Below are 26267 nucleotides of genomic sequence, written 5' to 3'. Positions count from 1 at the left end.
TCTAATGGTCCCTCTGGCCTCCTGTGAGGATGCTGTACATGGTGTGAGTGGAGTCAGCATATCTGGCAGGACAGAGTTCTGTGTGAAGCTGAAAGATGATGCATAGATTGCTATTAAAATAAGTGGTGGAAAAAAGGGTTCTACTGAATTCTTCAGAAACAGCATGTGATCATTGCTGTAAAAGCCATGATCTTACTACTGTTTTCTTGTTTTCCTTCCCCCTGGTGCCTGTTATGGTTGCTTGGTCTTGTTTAAGATAACACTGCAAGATCTTGCAGGCTGTTCTCATCCTGGGTACCTCAGCCCACCTGAGTCTGATCCTGTTGGTGGCCTCTGGCTGCAGCAGCAGAGGAGAGGATGAGGGAGAGGCTTGCAGCAGCTCCTTTGCTCACGTCCAAGGTTGTGCCAGTGCATCAGTCAGGGCTATGAAAGGTTCTTTGGGGTGCAGGGAGACTTCATGGCACTGGCTTCAGCTCTGTGGGGAGTTTCAAGGAGCTGTCTGTCCCAGAAAAGGAGCAGGTCAGTGAATAGTGCCTGGGAGCTCCTGTGCACCAAGCTCACCATGCCAGGGATTATACCTGGGCATGGTGCACGCTAGCCACAGAATGAAGAAAAAGCTTGGTTTGCAGTTGCTGGCTGCTGCCTGTGCTCTTTGGAGACCTCAGGGTGTACCTGGTACTTGAGGCAGAGGCTGAGATGTGGATCCAGTGCCCCACTCTGCATTTTCCCAGAGAAGTACTGAGTTCTGCCTTAGGGTTTTCTCTGGTACTGTGGCTATTTAGCTGCCTGAGCTATTCAGTGCCCTTTCTCTTCAAAAAGGGGGAACTGGCTGCTGGAAATGGTCTCTGTCTGCTTTGGTCTGAGCTGGGCTGGGAACTATTTTGGAAGGTGCTAAGTAGCCCATGAGCCCTGAAGCAGCACAGTGTTACAAGCAATCAAGTTCAGTGCCTTTGAATGCTCTCAGCAATGTTTCATTTCACAGGATATGTGCTAGTTGACCTGACCCTTAGGAAGGCTAATACATTATTAAAATCTTCCACTGGTATGGAGACAGAGATAGGAAATGCTGATTGTTTGCTGAAGGCTTGTTTTGGCATCAGCGTTAGGGCTGGGATGAGGGCATCCCATGGAACGTGACCAATATGAGGTTCAGTGGAACTTCAGTTTGCAAGGCCCACGTGAGGACATGTCCTCCCTTCTGCTTTGACTGTTGAGTTTCTCTCCAGCTGGGAGAGCTGCTGACCCCTCCACATGCCCATTCATCCTCTGGTCCCCCTGCAGCCCAGGCTGCCCTGGATGAGGGTGAGTCATGCTCCCATTTCCTTTCTGCTCTGCTTCCTGTTCCAAGGAGTGGCTAAGCAGGAGAAAACCTGCTCAGGCAGCTGCTGAATGCTTCAAAGTTGCGATCGTGGCTCTGGCCTGTGCCATTGTTGGGTCTCCAGGGGCTCGGTGTGTCACTCACGGCACCCAGCAGCTCCTCTTGCCGGGATGTTCTGCCCGATGCCTTGGCAGTCCTTGTTCCCTGTGCCATGAGGGGTGACCAGGGGCTGCTCAGTGTCTGCAGGTAGCTCCTCAGGAGGCATCCCCATTGTGGTGACACCAGATGTGGGGGGACCCTGCCACTTGTTTGTTCTCCAGAAGCAGCCCTGGATGGGAGGCCAAGGGCTGGGCTTGCCCCACAGGGGCCTCGTGCTTGAGCCACATCTCTGCCTAAAGTGTCTGTGGTGTCATGTGCAACAGGACAAATGGATGTGGAAGCCACCACTCTCTCTCAAGCACCATCCCACAATGCTGTAAACATGCCACGCTCCTTAAATTTCCTTGGATTCATTCTGAATTCTTTGCAAGGCAGTACAAACCCCATGGCATTCAAATCAGGCAAATGACAACAAAATACTTGAAGTAGAACCAGAAGTGCTCAGGAATGGGTCCCATGCAGCAAAGTTCCCATAGCTATTTTCTTGCAGCTGATACTCTTGCTCGCCTGTGCCTCATGCTCTGTGAGGCCCTGCTCACTGGGCTTTCATCAGGAAACTGTTGTGGTTCTTCTCTACCCTCCAACACTACCTACATGTTGTTCCTTCCAGCTGCTTATTTCCAGTCTAGGAGGTCCTCCCTGCCTCCATCTGTTCCCATTCTCTCATCCAGGACCTTATGGTAGGAAGGAACATTCCTATCCAGGTATTCCTTCTGCCCCTGCCCCTGAGGGCAGCCCTGCCAGGCTGTCCTCCCTCCAGGAGCATCGCTCTGGTTGGTGCTGGCATCAACACCAGCCCTTCCCCTGGGGCTGGCAGCTCATGTCTGGGGCTGGCAGTGACACAGAGGGGCTCTATTGAGGAGGGAGCTGTGCTGAGCCCAACAGGGGTTTCATGACTCCAGGAGTGGCCTGGTCTGCTCAGGCTTGGGCGCCTGTCTATTTGAGCCTTGGATCTTTTCTCCTATGACTGCTGGCTTGGTGGTGGCATTGAGAGCAGCTATTTTGCCCACAAGAAACATGATTTTTTGCATAAGTTGAGGTGGGAAAGGGCAAGGGCTTTGCTCACTGAAGAGACTGAATATGACTTATGAGATGTGTTTCACCTGTGCCAAAGGAAGAATGGGAGCTGTGACAGTCTAAGCAAAGCTGCTTATGCTGCTGCTTGGAGCAGAATCCCTCTCAGGACCTTAATTATCCAAAGACCTGCTCCAGCTCAATAGTTTTCTCTTTTTACTGATCAGGACACCTTGAAAGTGTTTAAGACCTTGTGAGCTCTTATGCAGTAAATAAAGGAAGGCTTTTTGTTTTTTTTTTTAATGGATGCATTCTGAGGATGTCTTAAGGAAGAGACTCATACATCTCTTTGAGTTGACAGACAAAATGCTGGAAATTGGTGATTTTACCCAGCCAGAGCAGATACAAGTGCGTGCTAGAATTACTTTGACTTGTTCTGCATGCAGAAGTTGCACCAAGGGAATTTAAATGCTTTCTCCCTATAAAAATTTACCTAGATTAATACAATATTGATCCTGAAGGACTAGGTAACACTTTTAAATGATGTGTCTTCTCAGACCACTTCCCTTTCCCACATGTAGCAATTGTACCTCTGCAGGCAGCTTCATTTGTGAGCACCAGAACAATCCTTGGCTGTGGTGCCACCCACTATCCTTGGCTCTCCTGCCACCCACTGTCCTTGACTCTCCTAAAGAGAGCCCCACAGCTTGAGCCCTGGCACTTCTGGAGTCCCATCTCGGGCCATGTGGATGCAGGAGTCTGGAGGATGCCAGTTTAGAGCAGGATCTTCCTCTGACCCTGCTGTGTTCATGTTAAAGTCAACCCAGAAGACAAATGTGCATGTTTCTGTGGTTCCTGTAAATTCTGTCAGCAGCTCTGACTGCCTTGTCCAGCATTAGAAATAAACCATACTTTCCACTTCTTTTCCAGAGGATTTCCAGAGCTTTCTGGCTATTTCTAAGTTTCTATCTTTTGACAACTGTTCTTTCTCATCTACCTTGACATGCAAAGGTTACCTATTTCTAAAATCTTCCCTCCATGATGATTAATACTCTTGGAGAGCACCCTGCAACTTGTTATTCCTTCTCATTATGGACACTTAAATATGATGTGACCAGAGGAAGCAGCATTAGCTGCCTGCTTGGGCATTGCAGAGCACCCCTTAGATGCCCAGCACTGTCTGTGATAGTTGTATCAGTCATCCCTACCTGAAAAGAGACAAGAAAGGAGAGGAGGGGATGATATCATTTATGTAAGGGCAGTCAAAAAGTAACTGCAGCTAAATCCTGGACCCAACACTCGTGGAAATGATTTCAGCATCTTGGAATTAGTGTAGCTCTGTGCACATCAGGTAGACACAAATTTCATAGCACCAGAGAGTCCTCAGCGCCCTGGGTCACTGCACTAGAGACAGATCACAAAGGCAGGACTGGGGTGCTTGCAAAGGGAGAGCAAGCTGGGGAGCATCCCAGAGTGTGGCTTCTGATGTGCCATCCCCGCCAGGGCAGGGCTGGGCAGTGAACAGCAGCAGGCAGCAGCAGTTAGGTGGAGAATGGAGTGTTGTTCTCAGCTGGAGCAGCTCAGGACATTGGCAGGGGCAAGATACTATGACCAAAGTTGAAATTGGGCCCAATTTACACCCCAATACCACGGAGAACCATGAGATCTTTAATGATCTCTGGCTGCTGGCCTCCAATTGCTCTCAGGAGGAAAATGGTTCCTCTGAGTGCTGTGCCAGGAATCCAGCATAATGCCAGTTCAAAAGGGAGCTCCTCTCTCAGGGATCGCTCACACTGCAGCATTCACAGTCCTTGGGGGTTTCTTTTCCAAACACTTAAACAACTCAGCCCTTGTCCCATCGGTTTTGATCTCAGCTGCCGGTCCATCTGGAAGGAAATATCAGATGCTGCAGGAAATAATTTTGTGGGTGACTCAGAGGTGATGGCTGCAGCAAGACCTCAGCTTCCCCCTCTCCTAACCACACTGCTTTGTCTCTCTGCTTAGGCCAAATGTCTGTGGCAGACAGTGTTGCCCAGGATGGACCACAGCTCCAGGCACAAACCGCTGCATCAAACGTGAGTATGAGAGTCTCAGCCAGTGCAAGTCTCAGGATGCACCTCTAAAAAGTGCTTGAATACTTCTGTGACCCCACACACTGCCCATGCACTGTGCCAGGGCAGGAGATAAATCCTGGGGTCTGTGGAGGCAGTGCCAAAGCCTTGCTGTGGGACTGCCAGGCTATAGGTCAGCTCTTCCTGTCTGCCAGCAAAGTTGGAGTAGAATAATTATGGTTTTATTTCATTATTGTTACTAGTGTCTATCCATGGCAGGATCTTGTTGGGGCAGAGTATTGCAGTGGCCAGTTTGTGTGTGAGTTTTGAGCCTTGGGCTCTCACCTGTCCTGCTTGGAGCAAAGACGGGTCTGTGAGAGTCCCAGCAGCTGGGAACCAGCACACTGGGGCTGTGCTCATGTGGGTGAGCGCTGCTGATGCTGAGTGGGGAATCAGGGCTGCAAATTATCTGAGTGCTATTAACAAAAGCAATTAATGGGTTTGGCACAAGGGCTGGGATGGGTGGGGCTGGAGCATGAGGTGCCTAAGATGGCAGTGAGGCACAGGGCGCTCCTGCAGTGCAAACTGCCTGGCCAGGACCCTCCTGCCTACCCACAGAGGAAGCATGAGGTGCTCTGCTCACCCAGGCAGCGCTGGTACGGCCCTGTGGGCTGTGGTCACTGTGGGCTCCCTGACACAGCCCTGGAGAGATGTTCGGGTAGGCACCAGTGCAACCAGAGACAGTGCATACCAGAGACAAGTGAGCTGCCACCTCCATCCTCAGTAGCTCCTCAGCTCTGAGCAGCCCCTGTGTGGCCCCTGTCCCTGAACAGCAGGGCTGCCCCAGCAGCCCATCCGTGGCCTTTGGAGGCCCTGCTGGCCCCGTGCACCTGCCTGGTGCCAGGGAGGTGCGCGGCTGCCTGTGGCTCTCTGTCAGCTCTGGGGGCTGGAGCACGGCCGGGGGGAACGCCCGGCCCACAACAGCGACAGCATCTGCCTCTGCTGGGGCGGCAGCAGCAGCTGCCCAGATGTGAGGCTCAGCTTTGTTTGCCGCGGGATCTCACGGCGCTCTGGCCGTGCCGGGGTGATTGCATTCGCGATCCTGTTTGGGAGCAGGGGGCCAAGGGCTGACTCACCTCCCTTCTCCCTCTCCCCCCTCCGGCAGAAGCCAAACGGTAGAGAGCGTGCTGTGCTGCCAGACAGTGTCTGTAAACACAGCGCGGGCCAGCCATGGCAGCATCTTTCTCTCATTAGGGATTTTGGTAGGAGCAGTGGATCTGGGCTCGCAGCCACGCGGGCTGCCTGGTGATTGCTCAGGTGCTGAGCCCTTGTTCCCAAGGATTCATTAAAAGGACAGTGTCAACATGATCAGGCCTGACAGTGTCCCCCTGACCGGGGACGGTAAAGCTCAGCCAGGACTTCGGTGGAGACTGGTGATGTGTAAACATAATTTAATTCCCAGCTACCTCCTTCCCTGAGCTTTTCTGCTGGAACTCAAGCTGCTGGAGACATACAGCTGTTTTTAAAGCTGCCAAGGCAAGCTGGACAGCCCATCCCCATTAAGTTTCTGCAGTGTAATGCTGTTTAATATCTGTTCCCATGGTCTTTGATATGTGGCATATCAAGGAAGTCAGTGGGGTAGAAATGCAGCCAGAGAGAACCTCTTAAGAGTGATGAAACATGAAAGAATTAGTATTCAGGTGTTGTACAGATACTTGGTTTTCAAGGATTTGAGCCTTGAGGTACAGGACAGAGAACATGTCAAATTGTTGCCATAATCTACTTCCTCTCACCTACCAAGGGTGGTGGTTTCTTCCTTCACCCATGCTTTTGTAGGCACTTTATTCTTTCAATATCCCTGCATATGACCTAACTCCAGCCTTAGAAAAGTGTCTGTCAGTATGTTTCAGATTTGAGGACCAAAGTTGCAGTGAGGACTTGTGGAATTTTCAGACAGTCTGTGACTGGGAAGATAAACAGAGAAATATCTTTCCCTGGAGCAACAACATCTCCTGGGAAGACGGAAATGAGCTAAGGGAGTTTAGGAGGAAGACCATGGCTATTTGCAGAGATCCCTGTGACCTCTGCTCCCAGGCTGCCAGGTGATGCCATTGAGCTGCAAACAGGGACTGTGCGTCGTGAGGCTCCAGAGTCCTCTCACAGAAGGGGCCTTTAGGGATAGGGAGCTGCATCTGAATGTAGGCCTGAAGGGCTCAACCTCCTGCCTGCTTAACTTTGTTCTGGAGTGAGACTCTGGCCATTATGTTCTTATTTTGGTGGAGAAGAAACCTGTATACACAAGGAGCCAGATGCCCCCTTGCACTGCCCACATTTTCGGGGCTGCAGTGGCTGCAGCGTACACTTGTCAGTAATTTAGCTGCTGCCTATTAGCTCATCATGCTCAGCCTCCCCATGTTAGTTTATCAGCCTCCACTTTCATCAGCATTACTCATGATAGTTCTTTGCTGCTTCCAGAGATAGTAACCTGGGCTGGGAATGCAGCATGAGCTTTTTTCCTGACTGGAATATTTTAAAATTTAAAAGAAACATTTTTAATCAGTGTGTCAGGAAGGACTAAATAAACTAATGCACTTTCCAATCTTATACAGATGGTCTTGCAGTTAAGATGGTGAATAAAGGTACAGGGATTCCAGGCTGAGTCTCTGGCTCTGCTGTGGCCTCACAGCGTGACTTCAGACAGTCCCATTAGCATCCCTGGGGCTTTTCCACATCTGCAAAATGACATTCACATGCCTCTTCATTTGTCTTTCTTCTGAACAGTGGCTATAGGGTTTTTTGAACCCTGGCTGTTTTTCACTGAAGTTCTGTTTTCTCTCTGTTATTCTTGCATTTCTGTTGATCCACCTCCCTGTCACTCTGCACAGATCTCACTTGTGGTAAACTGTCCATCCCTTCTGGGAGTGCTCCCACAGTCAGAGCCATAAGTTAGAACTGAGAAGTTCCAAGTTAGAACTTTTCCATGAGAAAGTGGACTCAATAACCCCAGTGGTACAAGTCCGTCAGCACCTTCTCAGTTTTCCTATCAGGCCTTGGCTGATGGACAGGTTCCTCTGCATTTTAAGTGGAACTGCACAGGAGCTGCTTGCAGTGAAGATCTGCATCACTCTCCTAGATGAAGAGCATGAGCAGAGCTTCAGGGACTCAGTAATTGAATTGTTACCTTGCATGTCATTGCTCAACCCTGGGCCAGGTGTGCCTGCAAAGCAAAGCTGGGCTGAACTTGGTGGCATTCCCCTCTGACAGGCCTGGCTGGGTGGTCAGAGTCATGCCACAGTCATCCCTGCTGTGTGACCTTGCTGGGAGGACTTACCTCATGCACTAAAGACTAGACTTGACCCGTGAGGGCACTGCTAGATGGTCTTGAACAAACTACATTTTCTGTTAGTGATACTTCAGCAGTGTTCCAAGTCTTATTCTTTTATTAAGAGTTTTGGGATGGCTATTTTTGTTTCCCCTAATTCCCAGCTCCTGGAAGAGGTGATTGCATGAGGCTTCAGTGAGAAGAAATGAGTGCCTGTCATCTTAACAGAAACTGTTTATAGTACCCCGAGCTGGGGAGCAGCACCTCAAAGTAACCCCTGAGGTCAGAAAACAGAAAGCAAAGAGAAAGATTTCAAATATATATGTGTATTTTAACCATCTTGTTTCTTCAGCTAATGTTATGGTTTGGGGGGCCTGACTGATGATTTCACACACTTGTCACTGGCAGTGCTGCCACTGACTGATCTGCTCTCTTTGTATTGCATAGCTGAACTGAGTGGAAGCCAGCAAATTTTAAAGCTCTTTCAAGTTTCCCCCGAGTCTGTAAAAGCAACTAGGAAGGGGATTAATCCTAGAGCTGAAATATTTCAGCTAGGGCAGCTCCCCATTCATCCTTCTTGAAGAGACCAGAAGACTAATCTCATTCCCTTCTTCCTCTTCTCTATGTAAACTGCCTTAGGGGCTTTTTAGAGTGCCTGGTCACTTATCAGCACTTTCCTGCTGAAGGGTACAGTCCAAGGTGACTCTGTTGGTGGGAGAGGTTGTGAGAACTGCTGTGGTTCCAGGTCCCAGCATCGTGGCTCTGCAGTATTTCAGCCTGTGAAGTAGTTGTTTTCAATGGCAGGCTTCCTGAGCTGGTGGCCTTTGTTAAAAAACAGGCATTTATTGGGAGATAACAGTAGGGACTGGCAGCCTATTTAAATCACAGCTGAGTTTTGTATTATAAATTACACCAACTTCTGGAGTGCCAGACTTCCCAGAGACGCTTAATTCCTGCCTGACTAGGACCTTGTCCCTGTTCCAGGGACTGCAGTGTTGGCTGATTTATTTTACTGGGAGATTTCATCAAAACCTCTGGCTTTAACCTATACAGCCTTACGTGACTTGGGGTCTCCTTTTCCTTGAGATCTCCCTCTCTTCCTGAGTGTTAACATGGTAATAAATGTCACATGAAGCATTGCAGTGAGCATATCCTTGATCTAGTTAGGAAAAGTTGATAGCAGGCTAGTTTTGGGATGAGGGAAGGGTTGTGGGGGCTATGCTGCAGGGAAAAGAATTCAAGTGTCTGCATAAGGACTTCTCTCACTTGATGACAGCAGGATGATGTGTGGATGGCACATGAGGAACGAGCTGTCTGTATGTTTGTTGTCCAGAAGCAGTGTTTCTCACAGGCATGCTTGTATCTCACAGGAGTGGAGAGCCCAGCCAGAAGGGGAGGGACATGCTCTTGAAAGCCCTGCAGCTGTGTGTAAAGGTGGTGAGATGCCCCTGCAGTCTCCCTAGGGCAGTCCTGGGAGAGGGGATTTCAGCAGAAGCAGTGGCTTCATAGGTTGAAACCCATTCACAGGGTTTCCATGTGGCTGGAGGTTGGTGTCAACCTTGTGTTGTCCAACCAGGTTTTATTACCCTTTGACCAGCTGGCACCTTGTTTCTTTGAAGGACAACACTGTTTTCCAGTGCCTTTTCAATTACCCTTGCACAGAACAATGAACCCAGTCCTACTGGAGCAATCTGTGGATTCCTGGCTGCCACTGCCTGGGTCATAAACCCAATTTGGCATCTGTTGACTTGGGAAGTGTTAGGGTCCTGTGTATAATTAATAGCACTTTCCTCCCGGGGTGCAAACTGAAGCTGATGTGCTGTAATTAGGAACACACAGGCTCAGAGGTTGATTTAGGCATAAGGTTAATGAACTGTAAGTCCCCATAGCAGTGGAGGAATTTGAGTGACTCCAAAATCAGCCGTGGAAGGAAAGCTGGAGAGCACTGAAGGGGACAGGCCAGGGGCAATGTGCAAATCAGACCCCAAAACTGACTAAAGGTAACATGCAATCCTTTGCTTTGTGAATTAGGAGCTATTCCTGTCCAGAGCACTCTGGGCAATGCTGGCAGCCATGTGCTCTCTGCAGGCCAGGCTGCTCATTTCTGAACTTTCTGAAATGAGCCTTGCTGGAAAAGAGCTCTGCAGAGACCAGTGTGGAGAACAGAGGTGACCTTGTGTTAGGGGCTGACAGTATTGTAACACCAAAGCTGTGAGGGTCACCTGCCTGTAGAGATGAGATGGGACTGTCCCAGTTGTGCTGCCCCAGCTGGGTGTCACCATGGGGCTCAAGTCCTGTGTGCACTAACTGCCTTTCTGTGTCTCCTCAGCTGTCTGCGACCCGCCGTGCCAGAACAAGGGCTCCTGCAGCCGCCCCCAGGTCTGTACCTGCCGCTCAGGCTTCCAGGGCTCCCGCTGTGAAGAAGTTGTTCCTGAGCAGGAGTACCACCCGCCTGGTGCCGCTGCCTTCCAGCCCCCCGCAGGCTCCCTCCGGAGGAGGACCAGCACAGTGGGGCGGGATGCCTCCCCGCACGGGGCTCAGGCGCCCATCCCACGGCACGTCCCAGCTGTGTAAGTCAAACTGAGTCCTGGCGTCATGCTGTGCCCATCCCTCAGGCAGGTAACACCTTGGTCAGCTGGGCCACGGCCTCTGCTTCATGAGACCAGGCAACCTGGCTCTTGATGAGCACTCCTCCATAGGCTGTAGTAGCTGACATAAGGGGGTCAGGTCCTGATGTCCCTTCAAGGGACTCAGTTTGTTTCCAGCACTTTGTCACAGTCCCCTGGCTACACAGGAATGGGATGGGCTAATGATGATCCCATGAGGGAGGAGAACTGTGAATGTCATCAGTTTGCCCTTGTCCTGCTGGTGAATAGCCTTCATGGTAGCAGCAGGGTGGACAGACGAGTGGTAGGTAAATCTCTTTCCCAAGAGGATATGTTTAGAGCAATATATCCAGGTAGTACCGACAGAAGAGAACACCTGAGGTGTGCTTGTAAGTGCTGGTATTAGCAAAACAACGACACTCACAGATGTCTCCTGGCAGACTCTAGCAATTATTGAACCATTTGTTCTGTATTTCTGAGTAATTTTGCTTTGGTTTAGGTCATTTTGGCACTCAGGCAGATGCCTGCATATTGGGTACAGAAGCAAAGGTGGAGCTGCTGGAGCTCAGAGGTCCATGCAGGGGGGAGTGTGAGGAGTGTGTTAAGCTCAGAATGACAACTGTGGCATCGTCTAGTCTTTTCTGAGAGGAAGGACCTACGGCTTCAGTGCACCTGCCTCAGATCAGTGCTGAGATGCTCCTGTACCTGAGCTACCACTGCTTCACAAAACTTTGTGTTTTGCGACACCCTGCTGGAGCTGGAGCTGTTTTTACTGAATGAGGCAGTAAAGATGGGAGAGGTGTCTTTCCCTAATAAGCACTACTACTGTGCCAACATCTTTTTGGGGATGGAGCATTGAGAGTAGTGCCTGCTACAATAACCCACACATATTACTTGTTTGGGTTTTTTTAGACCATCTCCACTTCTCTATAAGAGTCCATGAATGTGGGAGCAAATTGTTAGACTGCATCACCCCTAAAGGCCCCTGTGTTTCTTGGAGCTGTTCAGTCAATTGCTGGGCCAGAAAGACTGGTTTTGTTGGTAGCCACTAAAGCAGAGAATTTTCTCATTGCTTCCAGGAGGAGCTCCTCTGTCACAATCAGGAAGACATTACAGCAAATTACAGGTGTTTAACTGGGATGTAACTTCAGTTTTTCCTTCATCTTCTCTGAACTTTTGGCTTTCTCTGTCAACATCACTTTGAGCTGCCTGAGAGTGCAATTTGGCCTTTGCTTTTCTATTTTCCTGCAGGTTGTTTCCAACATGCCCATTGGCCCTACAGTAGCTACTGCCTTTCTGTCTCTTTTGAAACAGAGGCAATGCACGGGCTGGAGACAATTCTAGACCCTTGGCTGTCAACAGTTTTGGAGAGGCTCAAATGACTGGCTAAGATTTTACTGGCACCGAGTAGTTCACTGAAACTGACTTATCTTGTGCCCAAATGGGAGACTATCTGATAGAAACCAAACCGAGCAAAGGCAGAGGTGATGCTGGCAGGGAGAGGTGACCAAGCCCCTGTCATTGCTGCTCTAAGAGAGGCTTGCTGCCCACGTGAGCACACAGCCCTCTCATGTGCCTGTAACCCTGGGCATTGCTGATGAGTTTCCCTATGGTGATGACCTCCTCCTACCCCTCTGTGCTACCACTCTGTGAGGAGGGGCTGGAGGGGAGGGAGAGCAGTGTCCTTGGAGATACAGCACCTGTTGAAGGCTTTCCCTGTAGGGAACATGACCTCAGGCTCCGCACAGAGGACGGAGCGCTGTGCAGGCACTGGCAGAGCATTCTTGCGCAGTCAGTCAGACATAGCAGCTAGTGATCACTGAGCTGGGATTGCTGAATGCCCAGCTGCCCAACGTACCTTAAATCCCCTGGCACTATCCCAAGGAAACAGGACTCCATTAAGGACCGTGCTCTGCTGTTCCTCCTTCTCTGTCCATGAAGGCCATAGGATGACACCTTCATCCCATGCTTCAGCGAGAGAATTTGACTATTGCCCTTTGCAATGGCCACAGGTAGGACACCAGGACATGTCCACCACTGACTGCCTGCTGGAGAATCCTGAAGGATTCACTGAGGCTGCTGTGTGTCTCTCCAAGAGGGAGTTGTCACCCCCCTCTGAGTGCTGCACTGCCCAGGCAATGTTTGCCAGCCCTGCTCTGCAGGCAGGTGGAGGGCTGCCTGCACCCTGCCACTGGTCTGCATTGAAATGCCTCTCTTCAGCCCCTGGGTGCTCTTCTATACAACTCAGTCACTTGGATTTTTTCTGTGTTCTGTGGAATTTATAACATGATGTGGTACTGCATAACTTAAAAGCCTTGTTGCTGTTAGAAGAGTAATTTCCCAAAAGTTTTTGCATGTCCCTTTCAGCATGCCAACTTCTGAGCTAGCTGCAGAGCCTACTGTAAGAGTGAGCATCTGCAGCCAAAGGCATGGTCTTGGCCATGCCCTCCCATTGCTTCACTTGTTGGTCCCCATCTGGTCTCTGGGTGAGTGGGCTCAGTTCAGTAAACCAGCAAAAAAATGAACGCAGCAAAATCAAAGATAATTTTCTGCCACTTCAGTGGACTAAATTGGCTTATTGGAAGATCATGAGACCAAAATAATTGGACAGAACTGCAAGTCTAGCAGTGAAGGGGAGGAAAGGAGGGGTGGGGAAGTCACTTCTCTAGGTTGGTTATTTGTATCATGAAACCACACTCTTAGACTCGTCTGAACTTGCAGTGACAACATCATCTCTTTCCACTGAAGTACATTCTGTGCTTTTGCATGAAGCTCTCTTCATACAGTTTTGTAGCAGCAAAAGCAAGAAGTTTGTCTTAAAAGAGCTAGGTAGTGGTTGTTCATGTTTGCAGGTATGAGGATTGGGTTTTAGGCGCTGCAAACTCAGAGCTGCATTCAGTGGAGTTCAGTTCACTGTAAAGTGTGAGAGGAACAGCTTGGGTTGTCAGGTCCATGGTCTGCTCCAGGATAGGGCGGGTTGTGCTGGTGGACACTGATTTTTTCTAGTCAGCCTGGCATGATTTCACAGGAGCTGGCTTACTCGTCTGATTTGTCAATAAGGAAGAGGTAGAAGAAGTTCTTGAATGGTTCTGTGGATGGAGGACACTGGTGATTCTAGGTCAGTGTTGTGAGAAGGCTCTGAGTTCCAGGACAAATACCCAGTCCCCAGCTTCCCTGTACATTGGCATTGCTTACAAGCAGGAGTTGAACAAGAGTAGGAGCTTATAGACATCTTAGCCTTGTGTTGCTATTTCAAAACAGGAAATCAATCCTCACATGAGTGAATTTGCATTCTATTTTTGTTTATTTGCATCTATATTGCCTTTATTTGTGTTTGCTTCTACAGAGCTAAGTATCAGAAGCTCTGAAGCTATACACTAGAACAGTACTATATTAGATTCCCTATAAACATGCAACAAAACCCATGAATCCACCACAGAGACCTGGTCTCTAAGAAGTAATTGGGTTGCTATTGGTTTCAATGTGTTTTGAAGTGAGTCTTCAGAGAGAGAGTTAAGAGAGCAGCCAGCTGAATTAGTTAGGAACTGCCTGGACCAAAATATTCCCCACTTACCTGAGTGATGGGACTGCTTTAAAATTATTTCTTGTCCTCATCGAGTCGGACTTGCTGCTTACCATGACTGTACCTTAATTGTGGGGACTAACTTGGTCTGGAGGTAGGAAATTTTTGGGAGTCTGTAGGAGCCCATAAAGTGTTGGTGAAGAGCATGACCAGACAGCTGCCTGTTTTCATGGTTCTGCTTCTGGTATGCACATGCTTCTGGTTCTGCTTCAGAACCACAGTAGCCTTTCTGTGGCTTCCCTGCCAGGAGAGCCCAGGAAGCACAGCTGGGACAGCAGAGGTGTTACTGTCAGTCCTCTACCCTCAGGTACCTCCTCACCCTTGGTGAGAAGTGGCAGCTCCTTGAGCAACAGGGCTGTACCAGTCATATGGCACTCGTTGTACTGCTTGGTTGGCATTTTCACCTGCCAGATGTGAGGGCTAGTGAATGGACCTGTGGGCATTCCCACTGTAGCTGTCATAGATCCTTTTCTGGGTGTGCTAGCAGTCTTGGAAAAATGTGGATTGAAGGTCAGCTTGAATGTTGTGCTGAGCACAGGCATCAGTGCTGCCGAGTTACTTGTAGCCCTCAGTGTTTCTGTCTGGAGAGGTACTGGGTAAGAACCACTCCATCCTGGGCTGGCCTCTATGGTGTGCATTCTCTCTTCCTCCTGGGCCTAAAGAAGAAGAAGATGTATTCAGTCTTACTTGAGCTCAGCCCTTGCCCAGGGAAGGACAAGGCTAGGAGAAAGGCAGATCTGAGTCTACTTTGCTGATACCAGAGCTCGTGATGCTCCAGCTGTCATCCCTGGAAATATAGGCTAAGCAGTGAGTACCACTTCCCAAGTCCCTTCAGCAGTCTGTGGCTCAGTGCAGATTTGGAGTCATGTGTCCAAGAGAGCCTGTGGAGACTTGTTAGCTGCTGCAGAAGCTGAGAGGGCCCCATTCTGTGCTGGGTGGAACAGCAAGTGCTCTGGAGAGCAAAATCCTGGGGGTGTTAGAGGCCCTCCCAGCATGGACTAGCTGCAAACCCTCCCTCTTCTTGATCTCAGCCTGAATCTCTGCCTGGAGAAGCAAAGCCCTGATGGATGATTGTGCGGGTGGAGTTGCACCTCAGCCCAGAAGCTGAGCTAAATGGAAACAGCTTTGTTTTCCTAAGGCTGGAGTATCAGCAGAATTCATGTTTATTTAGCAGGGAGTGGAAAGGGTTTGTTCCCTTGCCCCTTACCCTCAGGATGGCTGACCAGATGCCTTTGACTGTGGCAGTGTGTGTGGAGGGTCCTGTTGCTGCCACCTCAGAAGGTCCCTTCTGCCAGGGATATATAAATCTGTAGCCAGCATGTGTGCAAGGGAGCTGTGCTGCCTGGATGGGAGGGGTGTGCTGGGTGATGGGCATTTGTCTGGGAAGAGAAGCAGAGATGTCTGGGACCTGCAAAGCATTCCCCCAGTGATGCAGGCAAGGGAAAAAGGACATAGCTATGGTGTCAGGTGCTGAGACACTGTGCAGACAGCTTAATGCAGCTAAGCTCTTGAGGGCAGGGAGCTTCCTGCTCTGAGAGGGTTCTGTTTAGGCAAGGCAGTTGTTGGGAGTTGCCTGGTGTTTTCAGGGTGGAAAAGGAAGAAGGCTGAGTTGCAACATGCCTGGCCCACTGATTTCTGATCCCAGACTCTCTGCAGCACCCTGGAGGAGACATCTCCTCCCTTCCTGATGAGAGGAAGTGCTGTATGCAGCCCTTGAGGAATTGTGGCAAGCGCTCCTGGCCTGGGAACACTGGGAACCTCATGCCAGCAGGCAGGCTCTGCCAAAATCTCTGTTCTCTCTCCTGGAAGCAAAGGATTAGAACAGCAGGGAGCAAACAGATGGGAGGATCTTGGGTAGGTGGCAGAGGTTGCTGGATGGAGAAAGTGTATTTCCCCCCATTTGAAAATTGTTCTCTTTCATTTGAAAATCCTGTCCTGGTGGTAGTCAAATGTCAAGCATGATCCTTTGCAAAGGGGAGTGGAGCCCATGGATGGATACAGAGCTGTCTGCCCTGGGGTCACCACTTAAACCACGACATTGAGAACTGTGGCTTGGCAAAATCAGCTTGATGAGCTTGTTGTCATTGAGGACTAGCAGATAGAACAAAAAGTTCACCGCAAGGTCACTTGCTTTTTAAAGATGCTGCTCCAAACAGAGGCAGATTTGTCTTAATTGTTAAAGCAGGATCTGGAGCCTCCTGTCTTGCCAGCTTTGAACTTTCCACATTCATGAGAAAAAGGGGAACTTGCTTACTGCCTTACTTGGGTTGCTGACGAGTGTCCAGGACTGTTTATCCATCATATGTCTAGCACCAGCAGGAGGTCTGTACTAGCTACATACTTATTGAATGCATCTTTGCTCTTCTGCTACTTATGATTGTCACTCAGTCCACATTTATGAGTGTTGCAATTTATTAATATCCAAATATCAGAGAAAAAAAAAAGGCAGACCTTGATGAGAAGCATCCCCCTGTTTAAGTGCATTCCTGTGGCATAGGCTGTGGCAGCTTTCCCACTTCATTTGGTATGGGACCAGCCCAGGAGATCCATAGTACACAATGTTGAATTCCCGGGGTAGAACACCGGTGCCAGCCTTGTGCCACTACAATGTCTGTGCTTGTCACTTGAATGGCATATTTTCTCAGTGCAGATAAGCCCTAACTGCAGCTTTCTAAGGTGCTTCCCTTTGGTAGTATGGTTTTTACAAGGTAGCCAAACATTTACATTCCTTGATCCAAAGCCAACTTTGAGTAGATATCTGAGACATTGTTAAAAAATTGGAGCTAAAAAGCCAGTGCCACTCGGGGTGAGAATATGTGAAAAGGAAAATATGTCACTCAGGACAATGAGATCTCCATAAGCTCCAGATCTAGGCCCCTTTCCTGCTTTGACATAGTCAAAAGTCCTTGGCAAGCTGGATGAGAAGCCCAAAGGAAAAACTCAAGCTACTCAAGAGGAGTGTAAATGCCATTTTTCTTATATTAAAAAACCCCTCCTATTTTTAAATTACATGATATACCTTCTCTAATCTGGCACCAGATTCGGTTGCTTTATTTTCTAGTGTTTTAAAGTTGTCAGCACCCTTCTGGTTTATATGTTTTATGTATTTACTTTCTGGGGGGTTGCATACCCTTCAGAGCAGCAGGAGAATAGCTGGCTTTCAGGCCCCTTTTCAAAACTCCAAATATGGTCTTTACATTAGACCTGGTTTTTCTGCACCTCCTTGGGAGCCATTCCTGTAGCTTAATGCAGCCTTTAGGCAGTTCAAATGCACTTTTCCTTCTAACTGAGAGTGCTGCTACTGTCAGCTCAATCTGAGACTCCATGCAAGAGAGCAGGGTGCAGGGCAAATACATTGTACATGTGGTAGGTAAGGTAGTACAGAAAATCCAGTTTATAGCCTATTTTATATACTATACATATATCATTTAGGACATTTATGACAATACAATTTATATAGCAGTTGTATAAAAAAGAAAGTGGTTAGAAGAGCACTAAGGCCACATGATCAAATGCTGGGAAGAGTTTTCCTAATGCCTGAATTTGGATTGCCATCTATCTTGCTTTCAGCTCCCTTGTGCCTGTGGATTGCTGCAGTTTCTCATACCTGACTGTGTGTTGCCTTTTTTGGTTTAAACTGGTACCTCACTAAAATCAAAGCTGCTCTCTTTAGTTGAGAATGTTTCACATAAATCACCGGTGCTAGCAGGAAACAAGGGATTAATTGAAGTTGATTTGATACAAGAAGAGGTTGAAATGAAGATCTAAAAGTCTTCATATAAAATTTACTTGTTCTCTTTTGCTTTCTTCAGAAGCATCCTGAGAAATGCTGCCCTGAGTTCTTGGTGATTGGTGGGATTGGTACCTTGCTCTCCACACCACCTCATTTTTTTTCCACCTGTGTGAAAGCTCTCATTTAAGCAGAAACTAAACATCTAGACAGGAATTAAGAAGACATTCAGGCTGGAAAAATCTTATCTATCTATTGCTGCTGAAGGAAAAATATCCTCTATGCAAGGAAGAAATCTGGAAGCAAAGGCTAGGATTTTTCAGGGTAGAAGTGAAAAGCAAATTAGTCAATGGAGGGTAATTCATGTGGTGCATACCAGAGACTGACAGTGCTTAGGACCCAAGTCAGATGAGTTTTTTTCCCTGTACACCCTGGGCTCCTGCTCTGAGTCAAGGTATTCTTTATTGCCAGAAAAGATCTTGACAAATTGGAAAGAATTCTGAGGGAGGGAGGGAGCTGAGTGGAATGGTTAACAGACCCACATCTGCAAAACTGAGCCAAGTGTTGGCCTTGGAGGATGAGGAACATACTTGGAGGCTGAGGCTATCAGGATGGGGCAGAGTGTATTAGGTTGCCTGTAGCCTTGGCAGGGTGGTCGTGATAATATTTCAATGGTATGGCTTTCTAAAAAGCAATGTGCCAAACTATTCCAGGGATGCAATGACAGGTTGATAATGACACTGGAGCTTTGCCTTCTCCATGACTTTGGAGCTCTGTTGTTGCTGAACTGGAGTCCAGGCACTGCCAAAGCAGGTGCAGGGCTCCACATCCCTTCTCAATGAGGAGTCTGGGAAACGTGTTCCTCCCTTGTAGTCCTTGGTGTGGGTGCTGAGGGCTACGTGAGAGAGGTCTAGAGCAGACTGACGGTCATGGTACTCCTGAAGTCACTGGCTTTGCCATCAGGCACATGCTGACGTAGCCAGGAGTGTTCCTGCTTCCCAGACACCCACTAGGCATTTGGCTAGTGAGCACGTGGAGGGACGGAGCCGGTGCAGAACAGTACAGACTAAAAATCACCGGGATGCTCATTCCCTGATCCTCAGCTGGAATGGGACTTCAAGAGTCGATAGCAAAGGTTACATCCCAGCTCAGCTCTCATGGATTGAGTGCTGCAGGTGCAGGAATCCTGTGTGTGGCTGGGGATGGAGCAATGTGAGAAGACCTAACAACACTGAGGTAATAGATCCAAAGGCCAGGACATCCTGCTGGGTGTTTAACCATGATTTTAGCTTAAAATATGTCTTAGATCTACAGTGTTCCCAGGATGAGTGGGAGACCACCTGCTGTAGATGAAAAGCCTTCACTTCTTCAGATGAGAGCACTACACACATCTCTTCACGTTGTTGCTCTCACGCTGTGTGTGTGTGTTCATCCACAAACTCCTCACCCCCCCTCACATGCCTGGGATGAGAGAGGCATTTCCAGCCCTCTCTGTGTCCTGTGTAGAGCAGTGGGCAGGCAGCTGGCTCCCCCCACTCCCAGGGGTGCATGTGGGTGCAAGGATGAATAGGCTAAAGTGTTTTCTCAGGGCTTTGAAGCTGGCAGCCTAGTGAAGGGGGTGGGTGTTGCTAGTCAACAAGATGGAAATGAAACTCAAATGTGCTTGTTTTCTCACTGTGTTAGGGGGGAGATGAGTGACCTCCCTGCAGCCAGAGTTGAGCTTTTCTCTGCCTGATGCCTCTCCAGCAGGTTTCATTAGATGGCAGCCAGGCCCTCAGCTTGCAGCTGTTGTGTCTTGTGGAAACAGAGGGCCCTTTGAGATGGAGATCCATGCTCTGTGTGTACAAGCACAGGTTGATGTGTTGTCCTCTCCTCTTGTACGCCACTGCCCTAAGCACAGATCCTTCCCTGCCAGGTAGGACCCTGTACGGGGGAGTGTGGGGAGCAGGAGAGGGGCAGAGGAGGCATTGCTGTGGTTGGTGGGGACTTGAACCTTGGTGGGGTGGTCACAGTGTGTGACTGACAGCTCATTGTGTGACTGACAGCCCACTGTGTGACTGACAGACCATTGCTGACTGACAGCCCACTATGTGACTGACAGCCCACTGTGTGACTGACAGCCCATTGCTGACTGACAGCTCACTGTGTGACTGACAGCCCACTGTGTGACTGACAGCCCATTGCTGACTGACAGCCCATTGCTGACTGACAGCCCGTTGTGTGACTGACAGCCCATTGTGTGACTGACAGCCCACTGCTGACTGACAGCCCACTGTGTGACTGACAGCCCATTGTGTGACTGACTGCCCACTGTGTGACTGACTGCCCACTGTGTGACTGACAGCCCATTGTGTGACTGACAGCCCATTGCTGACTGACTGCCCACTGTGTGACTGACAGCCCACTATGTGACTGACAGCCCACTGTGTGACTGACTGCCCACTGTGTGACTGACAGCCCACTGTGTGACTGACAGCCCATTGTGTGACTGACTGCCCACTGTGTGACTGACAGCCCACTGTGTGACTGACAGCCCATTGCTGACTGACAGCCCAGCTCTGGCTGTGCCAGCAGCTTGTGCCGGGGTTTGTGGTGGAGCACAGGGTGCGGCCATGGTGTGATGGCTGCAGTGAGATGGTGGCACTGTTGCGTTGTGCTGTAATGTCCTGTTTTAGACTTCCGGGTCCCTTCCCAGGTGTGCCTATCCCTCTCTCCCTTCCCCCTCGCCCCCTTGCTGAGTGAGTCCTGTCAATCAAGCTTAACATTCCAGCAAGGCGTGGTGTGGTTGGTCAAGTTCAAAAGATGCCCCTATGCCCAGAGGTCATTGGCCTGTCTAGGTGTCATCCTCCCCTGAGACCCTGCCCCTTCCCTCCCCCTCCCCCGGGAGCTTAAAAAGGTAATGAGACCATGTACTTGGGATTCTGTTGGAGCTGTTGCCTACGTTCAGACCTCTGTGACCATGGAATAAAGCTCTGCATATAACCCTCCGGCAGAATCTGTCTCCTTTTCCTCCTCACCATCGCCTGAAGCCTTCCCTCCTAAGGTAAACGGAGTTCCTACCAAGCCTGGACTTGTTTCAGTGCCCAGCTGCAATCTCCAGCAAGCTAAAGGTATCTCTGGGGTGATACACCACAGTTGCTGCCTTTGGCCTAGCAGCAAGGGTCAGACTGGCCCAGGCACAATCTACCTGGTAATATTGGGATTCGTATTCCAATAGGCACTGATGGAGACCTGCGTGTGATGGCAGCTGTTAGGATGCTTCTGCATGTGTCTCTAATCACTAAGGTGTGAGACTGCCTGTGTGACTGCATTTGGCAGCAGTGCTGTGCCTGTTGATTGTGCTGCTCAGCACCAGCCCCTCCATGCAGCAGGGAAGCCAACTGAGGCAGTTTTGTCACTGTTCCAGCCCAAAGGAGTGCGCAGCTGAGCACCACAGGCCATCCTGGGCAGTTCTGACAGAGAGGTGGTTCCATGCCTGGTCTCCCTCTCCACTGAAATCCCGGTTTTAGTCTATGGAGTGTTCAAGATATGGCCCAAATGTGGCATTTGTAATCAAGTAACCTGGCATGGTTCCTCTGTTGGCTCCACTTGGAGCTCAGAGCAGTTGCAGGCTGCATTTTTATTTTTGGCTTTGGCCTGCACTTCAGCTCTGGAGACAAGCAGATTGCAGACAGCTCTTTATCACATTTGGCATTTGGAAATCATTATTCTGGCCGTTTAATGGATCAGCACTAAGGTCTGATGGATGCACAGTCTGCAGCTCCTGGTGACCACCTGATGCCATGTCCTTGAGCAGGGCATGTTTCTGCAGCCTCGCTGGGCCAGGCAGGTGCTGTTCCCATGCTTGGAGAGTTGGACTTCTTCCAGGGAGTCAGTTGCTCACTGCCTAATACATGAGAGCGAAGAAGAGCATTCAACAGAGTGGCAGGTGGCATGTGTGGCACATGTGGAAAAGGAAGGGCATTTAATGTCAGCAAAGAGATGTGTGGAGGCGTGTGAGCAGCCACTTTGGCTAAGGAGAAAATTGGATCCCAAGAAACTGGTTAAAAAGGACTTGTTAGTTGTCTGTGGGCTTAGAGGGGTTCAGTTACGTATGTGGTGTCTGGCAACTCCTGAACAGATAAAATTAGAGTTCACAGTCCTCTGTCTCTCTGTTCTCACACAGTACATGGCAGGCTGGGAGCCAGCTAGGATGGCTCTGCAGCACTGGCACTGCTTTGGGGGCCAGAAGAAGGAAGATGCCAAGGTGGTGGTGGTGGAGTCTGAGCTTGGTGGCATGAAGCAGACAGCTGGTGACTCTGCTGCCCCATGGACTTGCACATCTGCTGCTACAGTTTGTAGTGAGAGATTCAGAGAAATCTTGGCCAGCCACTGGCACATATGTCAAGTCGAGCAAGCAGCTGGAGTTACCCCTGCAACGTGGCACAGGTGAGAGCCCAAAATAAGAGCCATGTGGGCTCTCTGAGAGCTTCTTCGTCACTGTGGTATAGGGCTGGCACCTGGGTGCTGGATTGACATGACTCTTTGCATGTGCCAGTGACAGAGTGTAATGTGCATCAGGGAGCCTGACACATGTTCCTGGCCCTGCAGCCCCACTTTGTGAGTGCTGTTTGTGCCCTCCCACACAAAGGGTGTCATCAGTGACACTCTGCCAACAGCAGCTCTAGAGGTCTTGGAGGGGAAGAAAGATTTGAATGACTTGCACCTTCATGTCCCTGCGATGGTCCAGGTGCCAGTGTCTCGTGTCCTGTTTTGCAGGGCATCTGGCTGTAGATGTCTGTGGACCTGGCCCAAAGGCACCAAGCAGTCATTCTTGTGGCCTTCATGGTACATAGATTCTGCTTGGCTCTCCCAGGAAGGTCTTATTCCTGTGGAGGCTGGCAACTGCTTCTCCTGGGCAGGAAAACTTCCCTTGCCTTCCATCAAATGCTGGGGAGCATGGGCTTCAGACTTCAGGGACTCCTCATTTCAATGGTAGGTACCAGAGCTGAAGACACCAGCAGGAGGGACAGCAGGCAGGTTTCAGTGGTATTTCTGCTGCCCCTGGAGATAATAAACTGAGCCAGGATTTATGGACCTAATATGGGTGAAATCAGGTACCTTGTATGGTGTGGTTTTCCCCCTCCTCCCGAGTCTTAACAGAGCTGTCTTCCTTGTCATGTTTGTGAGCTAATTGATAATAAACTGGAGTGCTCTCTAAGCAGTGCCTCTCCTGTGCCTGAGCCCTGAATCCTTTCTGCCTTCTGAGGAACCTATTTGGAATCCAAGAAAGGGGAAGTTTCTGGTTTGCAGTCAATTTACTGCTTTCCAAGGCTGGCTGCTTCTCTTTCCCCCATAGACACAGATGCTGGTGTTAAGGCTGCCCATTCTTCTGTTATGCTTTAGTGGAAAATCAGCAACTGCTGAGCATTACAAAGGGGGAAGTGAATCACTGATTTTGGTCCCTGTGGCCCCAAGCAGGGAGGGCATCTTGCCAGAGGGACAGGCAGATGGACAAGACAGACACCAAGTATATTGTTCAGCATTTAAAATCCAGGAGAGAACCTGCCTGTTGCCCTGGCAGGTTATCAGGGGTTGAGCACGACTCAGTCCCTGTCCTGGCTGAGCCCACTCATGTGGAGATGCACATGCAGGCTGCAGTCTGGAGTAGCTGGGGGGCACTTACCATGGACTCTGCTCCCAGCCCACGGGCAGCACGTCTTCTTTCTGGGTACCTGGAGGCAGCAACTGCATCCCAAGCAGCAAGCTGGTTATATTTGGAGAGATGGAGCTTGTTGGGCCCAGATATGGGGTTTTCTGGACCCTGGGAAGATATTTTCTTCTCTGAGCTGCTTATCTTCAGATTTATTTTGGCCAGTGCTATTGTTGCCCTTCTGAGAATTGCTCCTTAGGTCTCAATAGTCTCTGTCATCTTTCCCTGATCTTCAGCATGAACATGAGAAGATTTGTTTCCAGCTGGAAGAGTAAATTTCCAATCCTCATCTCCTCTGTCCTTTCCTTGTCTGGGGTTAGTGCCCCTCCCTGCTGACCACACTGCCCAGGACTCACTCTCTCCACAGTGCCTCAAGCCATCCACCCTGCTGTGGACTGTCAAGCTTTGGCTGGGGAGAGGGTGAGGCAGGCTGGATGAAAAACCAGTAATACTCTTGTGGTACTTGGCTCTGCATTTCTTTTACACAAATAGAAAAAAGCCCCACCATTTCCCAGCTCACTAGCACTCTGGCCAAAGTCAACAGCTGGATGAAGAGCAGCCGATAGAAGCTAAATCCAGGAAAGACTGAGGTGTTGCTGCTGGGGAGAGGGAAGTGCTTTGAAGAGTTTGCCACCTTTGCCTCCAGCTCCAAGGAGGATGCCTGGTGTTAAGTCACTAAGAGAACAGTTTGCCCACCTGTACTCCTTCTGGCTTTTGCTTACCCAGAGAACCATGATCACCAGGAGTGATCAGAGATTTGCAAATAGTTTCTATATACAGTGGGTTAGGAAAATAATATTGTTTTCCAGATACCTCAGTCTCAGTGATTTAGACTTGCTTATTGTGACTCTGCGTATCTAATCTTGAAATTGCAGGCTTTAAAAAAAACCCTGTTGTTGATTCAGAAAACAGAAGTCCTCCTATCCATCTGTGCAGTTTCTGGGAGTCTGCCAGCTCAGCCCTCAGTGGAGTGACAGGAAATCACTCACCTGCTCTGTTCAGAGAAAGGGCACCTTGTAGGTTCATCTGGGACTGGCAGCAGAGCCATGATATCCAGAGCATACAATATTTTTGTACCTTCTCTACCCTGCTAAGACTGAAGTAAATATAGAGCAGGGTGCAAGTGGTACCAAAATTCATTGAAAATAAAGTGTTTACACACAAAAATGCTGTGGTGATGTGTGGGATCGCTTGCTGAATGGAATGCAAGTGTTATTTGGGTCCTGCAGGGATATGTAGCACAAGAATGTAGGGGACCAGATCTCTCTTAGTTCTCTTGACTTCTGCCATGTGTCCTCAGGCTTACAGAGAACCCAGGCCATTGACCTGCATCTCAGAATAGGGCAGCTAAAAGTGCTTGTTGGATAGTTTAGAACTGTTGCAGATGGGGGTCAATCTGTCTGCACAGCTCCCTCCCATCCCAAATCTCTTAATTTTGATAAGCACCCAATACCTATAGGTGTTTCCATGGAAAGGTGATTGAGGTCTCTCAGCTGGACCTTTCAGCTGGTAGAAATCAGCAGGAGTGCTCACACCCATGCTCCTGGAAGGAGAACTCTGCTCCCTCTGCCTTCCCTCCTTGCCCCATGTTCTGTCCTGGATCACTGCCACCGTGATCTCCAGAGGTGGGTGCTACAGGACAGCCCAGAAGGAGAGGGGTCCTTGGAGTCTGCTTGCTGATTTTGCCCTACAGGCTGTCCCTGACACAGAGAAAGTTGTCAGCAGCTCTGATGGAAGAAGAGCAGGCAGTTGTCTGTAAAAGAAGGGACCACTGCCTCTTTGCAGAGATGTGTGCTGGCCACGTGCCTGGCTGAAGGAGTGGAAGTGAGTGATACCATGCTGGGGGAGGCTGTAAGACTGAATGAGTATGAGGTCCTGGGACTTTTAGTGACTGGAACATAGTGCTTGAAGTGTCAAACTCCTCTGCCTGTTCATTGCCTCTTCTCAAGGCATAGAGCATGGTAACACAAGCTCCATGCTGCTGTTTTTATGCTACCCCATCTGTTTCCCATCCTCACCCTTCCCCCTAGGACAGCCACACTACTGAGAGAACCTGTGGCAGTGCAGATCCCTGGGAACTGGCCAAGCTCTGACCCTATGTTTATTAGGATCCATGAAGTGGATAGGGATTGCTAATGGCTTCTGATCAGATCTGTACTGCTGTGGTGAGCTCAGGTGTATTTCCTGAGACACTTCAAGCAAGCCAGTCCCTGTCTGCCCAGCATGGACTGTTGAAGGTTGGGAGGGAAAAACTCTGTTTTGTTTTCCCTGACCATGAGCCAGCTGCTCAGCATGACAAATTGAGATGGAAGGATGCCTTTTGCCATTGACTTCTGTAGCCCAGGCTTGAATGGTATTACTCAACTCAGTCCACAAATCCCAGAGCTCATCCGCCTAGAATAGAACCAAATAAACAAATTAATTCAAAGCAAATCTGACCCCCCCACACCTCCTCCCTGCTTCAACTCACACTGGAATGCTTTGCCAATGAGATCTCAGTAGGATGACTTTTCCTCAAGTGTTGCAAACCATAATGTTCCTACTCTGTTTTTCCTTTGTGAAGTTGGCACTGCCCCTTGTAGTAAGGTCATGTAATCCCTCTTTCTTTGGAACTGAAATGCTAATGATTATTTTATTTAAAACTTTTCACATGTTGTTGTTATGGGGTTTTGTGGGTTTTGTTACAAAATTTGGTAATCCTGGGAATGACAAGAGACGTTCCTAAAGACAAAGGGTGAAGTTCCTTCAGGCAGACAGTGCGTAGAGCCCAGCCAAGCTCTGCTACTTGCACA

The 26267-nt window shown here is 49.4% G+C and overlaps 1 protein-coding gene across 1 annotated transcript in view; it reads left to right on the top strand.

The window, feature by feature from the left end:
* LTBP2 (latent transforming growth factor beta binding protein 2) overlaps positions 1-26267 on the top strand; it is a 71150-nt gene that overhangs the window by 3811 nt on the left and 41072 nt on the right. The window contains exons 2-3 of the mRNA XM_054275182.1: positions 4496-4566; positions 10194-10434. Of these exons, the coding sequence (XP_054131157.1) occupies positions 4496-4566; positions 10194-10434 (312 nt within the window). The remainder of the gene's footprint in view (positions 1-4495; positions 4567-10193; positions 10435-26267) is intronic.

This window comes from Melozone crissalis, unplaced genomic scaffold (genome assembly GCF_028551555.1).
Source record: "Melozone crissalis strain CALT ecotype California unplaced genomic scaffold, PUWL_Pcris_2 ptg000018l_1, whole genome shotgun sequence".
NCBI lineage: Eukaryota > Metazoa > Chordata > Aves > Passeriformes > Passerellidae > Melozone > Melozone crissalis.
This window is presented reverse-complemented; position numbering and strand designations above follow the sequence as displayed.